The sequence below is a fragment of the Carcharhinus amblyrhynchos genome, unplaced genomic scaffold, assembly GCF_965287045.1.
Source record: "Carcharhinus amblyrhynchos unplaced genomic scaffold, sCarAmb.v2.hapA scaffold_80, whole genome shotgun sequence".
Lineage (NCBI taxonomy): Eukaryota > Metazoa > Chordata > Chondrichthyes > Carcharhiniformes > Carcharhinidae > Carcharhinus > Carcharhinus amblyrhynchos.
In genome coordinates, this window is record NW_027649820.1 from 379,909 (window position 1) to 392,548 (window position 12,640).

Below are 12,640 nucleotides of genomic sequence, written 5' to 3' on the forward strand. Positions count from 1 at the left end.
CACAACAGTTTGAAAAGGTGACAGTGGAATATATTTGCAGTCTTGATCTTTAGTGTCAGCACTGAGCACTCATGTACAGGTACAGTAAAGCTCGATAAAAGTCCTCTTGCTCAGTTGTAGCAAAATGCATTAGCTCTAGCCTCACAGCACCACCTCCTTTTCGAATGTGAGAGTTTAATTCCTCCAATTCTGTCCTTTTTTTAACCCCTCCTCTTTATTGCCATCATTAGCTATTGTGCTTTCAGCCATCTAGAATTTTCTGTTAGCATGGTGATAGTGCTGCCTCACAGCACCAGGGATGCGGGTTTGGTTCCAGTCTTGGGTGACTGTGTGGATTTTGCACGTTCGGCACATGTCTGCGTAGGTTTCCACACAGTGCTCCGGTTTCCTCCCACGGTGCAAAGATGTGCAGGTTAAGTGCATTGGCCATGGTAAAAGGTTACTTGGATAGGGCAAGGGGTGGATATGGACAAGATGGTCTTTCAAAGAGTCGGTGCAGAATTAATGGGTCAAATGGCCTCCTTAGATATTGTAGGGATTCCATGGAAAGCCTTCCACTGAACTGCCCCTTCTACCCTCCTTAAAACCCACTTTCTTAAAACACCCTCTGTGGCCAAATGTTTTGCTCATCCCTCTTAATATTTCCTTATTTGGCTTAGCATCAAATTGTTGCTGATTAGACTTCTATAAATTATGGAAACTCCCAAAGTTCTTTAAAGGTGCTACATAAATGCAAGTTGTTTCAATGATCGATCTAATGCAGATTTATCACCCAGGCCTTTGATTGAAAGGACAGCATGTTAACTTACTTAGCTACTCAGCATAACTTGTATGTCTGTTCATTTTGAAGCCCAACTTAGATATGCCTAAAGTGTACCAGTGCACGCTTGGGGGGCAATCTGAAACCATCATAATCGTTCTGTATTTAAAAGAATCCAAACTTACTCTACGAGAGAATTCCTATTTCCCTTCTGCCACACTGATAAACTTGCTCATCTCTGCCCATTAAAAGATTTCTCCCTCTTTAACTCAGCTCTTCATCTTTCCCTTCCACCAATTAAGTGCAAGTGTGCTACGGAAATCTGTGTGAGTTACAAAGTGTGATGAAATTTAGTGAGTATAAGAAAATAAGTTAGTCTGACTTTCCAGGGACACAAACAACTTAGGGACAATCTGATTGAGATTTACAAGATTATAACAGGAACTAAAAAAGCTGGTTAAGCAAATGTTTTACTATGTTGAAGGATTTGAATTCAAGTTAAAACCAAAGGGGGAAACTAGTGTAGAAGTGAGGCAGATCTTGTTCTCCTAGGGAATAACATATGGAGCAGTTACCAAAATATCCTTTTAAAGTGAATAATGTAAGTGGGTTGAACAGATAGATGGCTAAAAGGAGGGGATTGAGGGATGCATTGAAACTGAGAGATTTGATTTATGAAACAGGAATAGAATTGTTGAATAAATGTGCTGACATTCCTATAAGTTAATTCACATAATTCTCTTAAAGTTGGTCTTAAGATTATCGAGGCAAGGTGTAAGCGACTTTCAAATTCTTCAGAACATGAATAGCTCTAATCCGTTGGAAATAGATTGTCTGAACTCAGTCCACTGGGCCTTGACAATATGACCAATATCATATTAATGTCCCAGGTGTTTTACTAATTGGGAAATATTTCCAAGGCTTTTTCTCAGAGAAGTTTCAACTTTTGATCGAACAGCCATTTTCTCTCATGGATCAAATAGCAGATCAGACATTTCCCCAAAGGGTCAACCAGTATATTCCCAATCTCTTGCTTGAAGTTGCTAAAGTGCTGATAAAATTGCTGCAATTTGGTGCATTAACACTGCACTGGACATTAGCCAGTTAGTACTCGCTGTCCTGTCTAAAATTCAGTCATGATTCTCTCAAGCCGATCAAATTTCACAAATACATTGTGGTAACATGGCAGACCCTAGTACTCACTTCAGCAAGTCCATAAGATGTCGAACAAAATCTCCTTGACCTAATAGCAAATATCGTCGCACAGCCTTGATGTGCTCCAATAAATGGTAATTCTGGTTAAGAACATCCAGCAGGTATTTGCTGGTCTCGTGATAAGCTGCATCAATCTTTTCTTGGAAAGCACCTTCCAAATCAGTGAACAGCTCAGCAGCTAGAATGAAATCAACAAAACAAAACTAAAATCAAGCATATCAATATATTTGTATGTCTGACAATTTATGTATTTATTTAATGGTAATCACCCAGTTTCATATAATAGTTCACAATTTTTCTAGCCACAAGAGCCTTAAGTGCCATCTAATAAGTATTCACACAGCAAATGAATGATTCACTCTCACAGATTAACTGACTTTGTTTTAAACCTATTTAATACGGATATCATCATGCTATTTAGTGATTGTTCAGAGGTCAAGTTCATGAGTTTGTGTATCTGTTAACAAGACAGAATGTTCTATCTCAAAAACAGAGCATCAATCATAGAAAGTTCCAACAAAATCATAAAAGCCATCAAGCTTGTACTTGCATTCTTTTCTAGAGAATTCTTGTCCAATATCATTCTGTTTGTACCTCTCCTTAATACTTGTGTATGGAGGATAAGAAATTTTAAAAATCATTAATTCTACGTTATTACTTTTGAATTCATTATTATGCATCCTAAGAAGCAGAGAAAATTATTGAAACCAATCCAGTTTCAGGTGAAATACAATACTCTTACCATCTTTTGGTGAAACTGCAGATTTTGTTACAGCCATCATCATTTTAGCCGTTGGAGTTCGGTCCTGACATACCTGATGCAAGAAATTGATAGATTTGCCAATCAAAAGTACCTGAGGCCCAAAGAAATAAAGCAATCTTTTAATACATAAAAAGGAACAAAGATATCAATTGGTTTCAAAAACACTCCAGAATTAGTGATAGAAACACAGGGTTAGTGACAGGTTTAATGACATTACTGTTACTAGAGAGGCGGTGCTCGACAGACTGGAGGGGCTGATTGTGGACAAGTCCCCAGGACCGGATGGAATGCATCCGAGGGTTCTGAAAGAAATGGCAGAGGTGATAGTGGATGCCTTGGTGGTTATTTTCCAGACGTCGCTGGATTCCGGGGAAGTGCCGGATGATTGGAAAACGGCTAATGTTACGCTGTTGTTTAAGAAGGGTGCCAGGCAAAAGGCGGGGAATTATAGGCCGGTTAGTTTAACGTCTGTGGTAGGTAAAATGTTAGAATCTGTCATTAAGGAGGAAATTGCGAGGCATCTTGAAGGGAATTGCTTGATAGAGCAGACGCAGCACGGTTTCATTAAAGGGAAGTCGTGTCTGACAAATTTACTGGAGTTCTATGAGGATGTGTCTAGGGCGGTGGATAGAGGAGAGCCGGTGGATGTGGTCTTTCTAGATTTTCAGAAGGCGTTTGACAAAGTACCTCCCAAGAGGTTATTGCAGAAGGTCGAGGGACATGGAGTTGGGGGTAGGGTGTTAGCGTGGATAGAGGATTGGTTGTCAAATAGGAGGCAGAGAGTGGGGGTCAACGGGTGCTATTCGGATTGGCGGATGGTGACTAGTGGAGTGCCCCAGGGGTCGGTGCTGGGGCCTCAGCTTTTTACCATTTATATAGATGATCTGGAGGAGGGAACCGAGTGTAGGGTGTCGAAATTTGCTGATGACACCAAGATTGGGGGAACGGCAAATTGTGCGGAGGGTGTGGAGAGTCTGCAGAAGGATCTAGATAGGCTGGGTGAATGGGCCAGGAAATGGCAAATGGAATTTAATGTTGGCAAGTGTGAGGTGGTCCACTTTGGTAGGAAGAATGGTAGGAAGGACTATTACTTACGGGGCGAAAAACTGCAGCAGGCGACGGTGCAGAGGGACCTCGGGGTCCTTGTGCATGAGTCGCAAAAACCCAGCTTGCAGGTGCAGCAGGTGGTCAGGAAGGCAAATGGGATGCTGGCCTTCATAGCGAGGAGGATTGAATATAAAAGTAGGGAGGTCTTGCTGCAGCTGTATAGGGCATTGGTGAGGCCGCAGCTGGAGTACTGCGTGCAGTTTTGGGCGCCGCACCTGCGCAAAGATATTTTGGCCTTGGAGGGAGTGCAGAGGAGGTTTACTAGGCTGATACCGGAGTTGAGGGGGTTGAGCTATGAGGAGAGGCTGAATTATAAATATATAAAAAGGAAGAGGCTGGCTAGGGTGAACGTTGGTCCCTTAGAGGATGAGAAGGGGGACTTAGTGGTAGGGGATGGGGATATGGCTAAGGTCTTGAATAACTTTTTTGTTTCTGTCTTCACAGAGGAGGACGTGAATAATTTGCCGGGTGTTAGAGATGGAAAGGTGGTAGGACTGGAGGGTCTTATTAACATTATTGTTACTAGAGAGGCGGTGCTCGACAGACTGGAGGGGCTGATTGTGGACAAGTCGCCAGGACCGGATGGAACGCATCCGAGGGTTCTGAAAGAAATGGCGGAGGTGATAGTGGATGCCTTGGTGGTTATTTTCCAGACGTCGCTGGATTCCGGGGAAGTGCCGGAAGATTGGAAAACGGCTAATGTTACGCCGTTGTTTAAGAAGGGTGCCAGGCAAAAGGCAGGGAATTATAGGCCGGTTAGTTTAACATCTGTTGTAGGTAAAATGTTAGAATCCGTCATCAAGGAGGAAATAGCGAGGCATCTTGAGGGGAATTGCTTGATAGAGCAGACGCAGCACGGTTTCGTTAAAGGGAAGTTGTGTCTGACAAATTTACTGGAGTTCTATGAGGATGTGTCTAGGGCGGTGGATAGAGGAGAGCCGGTGGATGTGGTCTTTCTTGATTTTCAGAAGGCGTTTGACAAGGTACCTCACAAGAGGTTATTGCAGAAGGTCAGGGGACATGGAGTTGGGGTAGGGTGTTAGCATGGATAGAGGATTGGTTGTCAAATAGGAGGCAGAGAGTGGAGGTCAATGGGTGCTATTCGGATTGGCGGATGGTGACTAGTGGAGTGCCTCAGGGGTCGGTGCTGGGGCCTCAGCTATTTACCATTTATATAGATGATCTGGAGGAGGGAACCGAGTGTAGGGTGTCGAAATTTGCTGATGACACCAAGATTGGTGGAACGGCAAATTGTGCAGAGGGTGTGGAGAGTCTGCAGAAGGATCTAGATAGGCTGGGCGAATGGGCCAGGAAACGGCAAATGGAATTTAATGTTGGCAAGTGTGAGGTGGTCCACTTTGGTAGGAATAATGGTAGGAAGGATTATTACTTACGTGGCGAAAAACTGCAGCAGGCGACGGTGCAGAGGGACCTCGGGGTCCTTGTGCATGAGTCGCAAAAACCCAGCTTGCAGGTGCAGCAGGTGGTCAGGAAGGCAAATGGGATGCTGGCCTTCATAGTGAGGGGGATTGAATATACAAGTAGGGAGGTTTGCTGCGGCTGTATAGGGCTTTGGTGAGGCCGCAGCTGGAGTACTGTGTGCAGTTTTGGGCGCCGTACTTACGCAAGGATATTTTGGCCTTGGAGGGAGTGCAGAGGAGGTTTACTAGGCTGATGCCAGAGTTGAGGGGGTTGAGCTATGAGGAGAGGCTGAATAGATTAGGCTTGTACTCGTTAGAGTTTAGAAGAATGAGGGGAGATCTCATTGAGACATATAAGATGATGAATGGGATGGATAGGATAGAGGTGGAGAGACTCTTCCCACTCAGAAACGATAGTAGGACTAGGGGGCACAGCCTCAAGATAAAGTGGGGGGCGGTTTAAAATGGAGTTGAAGGGGAACTTCTTCACTCAAAGGGTGGTGAATCTCTGGAATTCTCTGCCTGTTGAAGTGGTGGAGGCTACCTCGCTAAATATTTTTAAGACGCGGGTTGATGGGTTTTTGATAAGAGAGGGGATTAAGGGTTATGGGGAGAGGGCGGGAATGTGGAACTGAGCCACGACTGATCAGCCATGATCTTATTGAATGGCAGGGCAGGCTCGAAGGGCTAGATGGCCTACTCCTGCTCCTATTTCTTATGTTCTTATGAATCCATGCTGACTTGAACCAATCCTGTCACCACTTTCCAAATGCTCAGTTATTACACCCTTAATAATTGACTCCAGCATTTTCCCACCACCGACGTCAGGCTAACCGATCTATAATTACCCATTTACTCTCTCCCTATTTTGTTCAAAAAGTTGGGTTACATTAGCCACCGTCCAATCCACTGGAGCTCTTGCAGAGTCTATAGAATGCTGGAAAATGATCACCAATGCATCCACTATTTCTAGGGCCACTTCCTTGAGTACTCTGGGATGCAGAGGATCAGACCCTGGGGACTTATCAGACCCTGGGCAATTATGATTTATATTAATGATCTGGATGAGCATTTAGGAGGTATGGTTAGTAAGTTTGCAGATGACGGCAAGATTGGTGGCATAGTGGATAGTGAAGACAGTTATCTAGGATTGTAATGGGATCTTCATCAATTGGGCCAGTGGGCTGATGAATGGCACGTGGAGCTTAATTTATGGGCAGCATGATGGCACAGTGCCTCACAGTGCCAGGGACCCAGGTTCAATTCCAGCCTCAGATCACTGTTTGTTCGGAGTTTGCACGTTCTCCCGTGTCTTTGAGGGTTTCCTCCAGATGCTCTGCTTTCCTCCCACAATCCAAAGATGTGCAGGTTAGGTGGATTGGCCATGCTAAATTGCCCCTTAGTGTCAGGGGGATTAGCAATTAGCAGGATAACGACGTGGAATTATGGGGATAGAGCCTGGGTGGAATTGTTGTCAGTGCAGGCTTGATGGGCCAAATGTCCTCCTTCTGCACTGTAGGGATTCTATGATTAATTTTAGATTCTAATTTAGATAAATGCAAGGTGATGCATTTTGGTCGATAAAACCTGGGCAGGACTTACTCAGTTAATGGTAGACATTAGGAAGAGTTATAGAACAAAGTTCTAGGGGTATAGGTTCATAGCCCCTTGAAAGTGGAGTCACAGGTGGACAGGGTAGTAAGAAAGGCATTCAGCATGCTTGATTTCATTGGTCAGAACATTGAATACAGGAGTTGGGACGTCTTGTTGAAGTTGTAAAAGACATTGGTAAGACCACACTTGGAATACTGTATGCAATTCTGGTCACCCTATTATAGAAAAGATATTATTAAACTAGAAAGAGTGCAGAAAAGATTTACTAGGATACTTGATGGCTTGAGTTACAAGGACACGCTAGATAGACTGGGACTGGAGTGTAGGAGGCTGAGGGATGATCTTATTGAGGTTTATAAAATAATGAAGGGCATAGGTAAGGCAGATAGTCAACATCTTTTCCCAAAGGTAAGGGACTCTAAAGCTAGAGGGCATAAGTTCAAGGTGAGGGAGGAGAGGTACAAAAGGGTCCAGAGGGGCAATTTTTTCACACAGAGGGTGGTGAGTGTCTGGAACATGCTGCTAGAAGTAGTAGTAGAGGCAGCTACAATTTTGTCTTTTAAAAAGCATTTAGCTAGTTACATAGGTACGTTGGGTATGGAGAGATATGGGCCAAACGTGGGCAATTGGGACTAGATTAGTGGTTAAAAACTGGGTGGCATGGACAATTTGGGCTGAAGGGCCCTGTTTCCATGCTGTAAACCTCTATCACTCTACAGCTATAACTCTACAATACCACCACACCACTCCCTCTCCATAGATAGAAACCCAAGCCTGTTTCATAGAATAAAACAATAAACTCTCAAAACATTAAAAATAATGCCCTCTTTTTTCACATAGTCAAGATGACCAATAGTAGCTTTTTCATTCAAGGCTTATTTAATTTCTAGAATTCTCTAAGAACCTTGATGGGATTTGAATTCTCATCTCTGGATTTTTAGTCCAGGTAGTCTAGATTATTAGTCTAGTAACAGAACCACTACATTGTTAGGCACACAGTTAAATGCTGTATTTTGATCCTAATGGCTGCCTTTTAAATTGGTTTAATCTCAAGTTAAATATTTCAGAGAAGCACTCAAAAGCAATGGGAGGAGAGGGCTTACATTTTAATAGTGCCCCTGCATCCTAGACAACTCAAAGTGTCACAGTGCCAACACATTATTTTTGAAGTGAAGTCAATTCTTGTTTTGTGAGCTATTTGCACATAGAAGAACTCATAAGCATTAACTGAAATGAATAACCAATCATTGATGTTGGTTAAAGGGAAAGTAACGACCAGCAGGCTGTAAAACTCCCTGCACTCCTTTTATATAATACAAGATCTTTATATATACCTGAACATTTTAGAACAGAATTGAACACTGCCTGCAGCTGAGTGTTCAAAGCACCTGCAGCATCCGCTGCTTCATCAGATTTTGTTCATGTAATTTTTTTGCCAAGATACAGGAATGTCTAAATGGCCAAGTAAAAATAAATCTCTGGCACTAAATATCACAATAGTTCCGGAAAAATTACCTTTCTGGCCTTGTCCATTGTGATGAAAGAAGGAATCATTGACTTTCTCAGGGTATATTTGTCATGCCACAATCTGTCCGTCTTCACTGTTGGATCAGAAGCTACAAAAAACTTCAAACAATAATGAGAGAATGCGACACACTCAGCAACAATAACACTTCCACACACACAGAACCATAGAGGCTACAAGTATAACAGGCCAACATTTTATTAGCCGCTGATGCTTAAACATCTTCAAAAATTATGTTTATTAAAGCTCTACTACATAATTATGCTCAACACACACATTGCTTATATAGTTTTAAGTGGTGGAAAATAATACAGGTTAACAATTTACAAACATTCAAAGTCTGGGGGGTGGGGGGAAGCAAATGTGTATCAGTTAACCTCATTCCAAAGACATTCTAATCTATTCCAACTTTACAGATAACATAAAAGGCAGACTTCAATATCTTCCCATCAATGTGAAGGCCAACAAAAGCCACTTAACTAGCTTTAAGTGATCAGGCAAGAACTCAGGGTGGCTGCAGCTAAGCATCAGAAACTTCTGATTTTTTTTTAAATGTTAGTTAATTGAATTTACAGGTTGATATTATACATCATTCGTTAAGTGCTACCATCCACTGTAAATGTTACTGTTCCAATTCAATCAGCATTTCACAAAAACATTTTGAGATTATTTAATTTAATATTAATGGATTCCAAAAGCAAAAAAACACACAAGTTGACAACAATGTAATGGTTTGGTGATAAAAGTCCAAAGATGAGATGTAACTCTGAAAATAAATAATTTCCAGGCTTATTAAGCACAATTACAGCTGCTATGATAGGTAGTGGGAAAGGAGCAATCTACGGATTTTGAGACAGGCCACAGGACATTGTCAGCTGTACTTCACTTGCAATTTAAATATTGCTCTTATATTGCACACTCCCTTTCCTTCATTCAGATAACAATACAATGATGTAATTAACAGAGCTTTAGAAAGATAGAAACATATATAGATTGCATTACTCCTATCTTTCCATTGTTGCATCCTTTTTAATGGGAGAATCTGGCAGTAGAATTGATACAAACTGCAGTCTTTTATTGAGTAAAATTATCTCCATATCTTCACCATATAATGTCAAACCAAAGTTTGTGTATTAGCTGTAACATCTAAAATGACAGTGGACGTGGACTGTTGTCTACAAGGAAAATGCACAGGCATTTGCTGCTGGCACATGTTGGGCACATTTCAAGGCCAAATGATTCATGATGTTTCAACATCACTCAAAATAGGCATTGGAGGTATATGGCAGAACATCTCCATATATGAAGCTTTTGCATGTACGTAGGACATATGCAAGGCTTCCGGAACATAAGAACATAAGAAATAGGAGCAGGAGTAAGCCATCTAGCCCTTCGAGCCTGCCCCGCCATTCAATAAGATCATGGCTGATCTGTCGTGGCTCAGTTCCACATTCCCGCCCTCTCCCCATAACCCTTAATCCCCTCACTTATCAAAAACCCATCAACCCGCGTCTTAAAAATATTTAGCGAGGTAGCCTCCACCACTTTAATGGGCAGAGAATTCCAGAGATTCACCACCCTTTGAGTGAAGAAGTTCCTCCTCAACTCCGTTCTAAACCGCCCCCCCCCTTTATCTTGAGGCTGTGCCTCCTAGTCCTACTATCCTTTCTGAGCGGGAAGAGTCTCTCCATCTCTATCCTATCCATCCCATTCATCATCTTATACGTCTCAATGAGATCTCCCCTCATTCTTCTAAACTCTAACGAGTACAAGCCTAGTTTATTCAGCCTCTCCTCATAGCTCAACCCCCTCAACTCCGGTATCAGCCTAGTAAACCTCCTCTGCACTCCCTCCAAGGCCAAAATATCCTTGCGTAAGTACGGCGCCCAAAACTGCACACAGTACTCCAGCTGCGGCCTCACCAATGCCCTATACAGCTGCAGCAAGACCTCCCTACTTTTATACTCAATCCCCCTCGCTATGAAGGCCAGCATCCCATTCGCCTTCCTGACCACCTGCTGCACCTGCAAGCTGGGTTTTTGCGACTCATGCACAAGGACCCCAAGGTCCCTCTGCACAGTCGCTTGCTGCAGTTTTTCGCCACGTAAGTTCACCAATGCCCTATACAGCCGCAGCAAGACCTCCCTACTTTTCATAAACAGCAGACCGAGAAGTCATGATTTATGCCAGTATAGAATCCCTACAGTGCAGAAGGTGACCATTCAGCCCATCGAATCTGCACTGACCACAATCCCACCCAAGCCCCATTTCTGTAAGCCCTCATATTTACCCTGCTAATCCCCCTGACACCAGGATTAATTTAGCACGGCCAATCAACCTAACCTTTGGATCGTGGGAAGAAACTGGAGCACCTGGAGGAAACCCATGCAGACAGCGGGAGAATGTACAAACTCCGCACAGTAACCCAAGGTCAGAATTTGACCTGGGTCCCTGGTGTTGTGAGGCAGCAGTGCTAATCACTGTGCCACCATGCCGCAATTGGTTGTAGAAGCAGTTTCTGATTGTGATGCAGCAGTTGCTGAATATGACCACAATACATCTAACAGCAATACCAGAATTCTATTGAAGAGATAGCATAAATTTTGTTTAAAACATTTGAAGACGATGAAGTTATCTTTTTTAACAAAGCACTTGTGACTGAGAATTGTGACATATGACCAAAAAGGAACTGTCTTTCAGAGTGTGTTTAAAAGCCAGAATAAAAAAGATGCAACTCGATTGTCTCGATTGTGTTAAGCCAGAATTTCTCAAACTTTTCCAGCCAGAAAACACTTTTCACCAAAAAAAGGTACTGAAGGAACCCCTGAAAAACATCTCTCCAATACACACACACCCATGCGCACTTCTCTTCATCAGAAACATACACACGCACATCTGCTGCCTCCCCTCCACCATGAGCATGCATGCATACATATGCACTCTCACCTCTCTGGTACGCACATGCACACTCATCTTTTCCGATGCCCGTCCCTCTCTGACGCACACACACGCACTCGTCCCCCTCTGACTCACACTCGTCCCTCTCTGATACACACACACATACGCTTGTCCCTCTCTGACACACACACACTCGTCCCTCTCTGACACACACACACACACACCTCCCTCTGACACACACACACTCGTCCCTCTCTGACACACACTCACACTCGTCCCTCTCTGACACACACTCACACACACTCGTCCCTCTCTGACACACACACACTCATCTCTCTCTGACACACACACACACACTCATCTCTCTCTGACACACACACACACACACTCATCTCTCTCTGACACACACACACACTCATCTCTCTCTGACACACACACACACTCATCTCTCTCTGACACACACACACACTCATCTCTCTCTAACACACACACACACTCATGTCCTTCTGACATACCCACTCATTCATGTTTCTCTGACACACACAAACACTATAACACTTTTGTTTGTTTTGTACTAATTTGTATAGTAAAAATTATTTTGGTGTTTTATCTTTGGACCCCTGCCGCTTATTTCTTGGGTTCTTCCATGAATTACATTCTTCAAATGATTATGGTTTACCATGCTGGATGATAATAAGTAATCACAAAGTGGCGATTCTAACTTGGCCTGATAAAATCCATGGGGACTTCTCTCACGTACACACACCTCTCTCCAAGGCCAGGCTCAAGACAGGCATGAAGCCTGGCTACCCCATCGCAGGCTCCAAGTTCCCCCTCACTCCTTCATTTTACTTACCCTGATGAATTCATTGTGAAATCCTGTTCACTTAAATGCGCCACGACTCTACCTACCAATCTTCTTTCCTAGATTTCATGTGTGCATATGAGAGAGTCCGTGTGTGTATAATCTTAGTTTTATGGAATCTGTAATCCCAATAAGACATTGGGTGCGATGCTCCCAAAAAATTCTAATTGTTGAATTCCTGTAAGAACTGGAGTAAAGCACGCTGTTTTTTTTCAGCAGGATTTTCAAAATGAATCTCCCACACTCTGTGCACTGCAGAGTACACTAGGTGAATCTCGTTAAAAAGCTGGCTGCAGAGCCTATTGCCATTAGGAGGCTGGCAGCATAGTGCTGAGCAGGCTACTGCGCATGTGCCGTCCTGTTAGAGCTTGATCGCTGGCCAGCCCTGCGATCTCACAATGATCTCCCAACAATCCAATCACTGGGTTCCTGGACGTGTCTGGGCGAGCCTCACTGCAGAAAGGCAGTGGGA

At 43.3% G+C, this 12,640-nt stretch overlaps 1 protein-coding gene across 1 annotated transcript in view; it reads right to left on the reverse strand.

Annotated features, from left to right (window-relative positions):
• The window catches only part of tubgcp3 (tubulin gamma complex component 3), a 130,710-nt gene that overhangs the window by 26,401 nt on the left and 91,669 nt on the right, over positions 1-12,640 (reverse strand). Inside the window, exons 12-14 of the mRNA XM_080182694.1 lie at positions 8,396-8,506; positions 2,718-2,829; positions 1,964-2,153 (exon numbers count right to left, since the gene is read on the reverse strand). Coding sequence (XP_080038820.1) covers positions 1,964-2,153; positions 2,718-2,829; positions 8,396-8,506 — 413 coding nt within the window. The remainder of the gene's footprint in view (positions 1-1,963; positions 2,154-2,717; positions 2,830-8,395; positions 8,507-12,640) is intronic.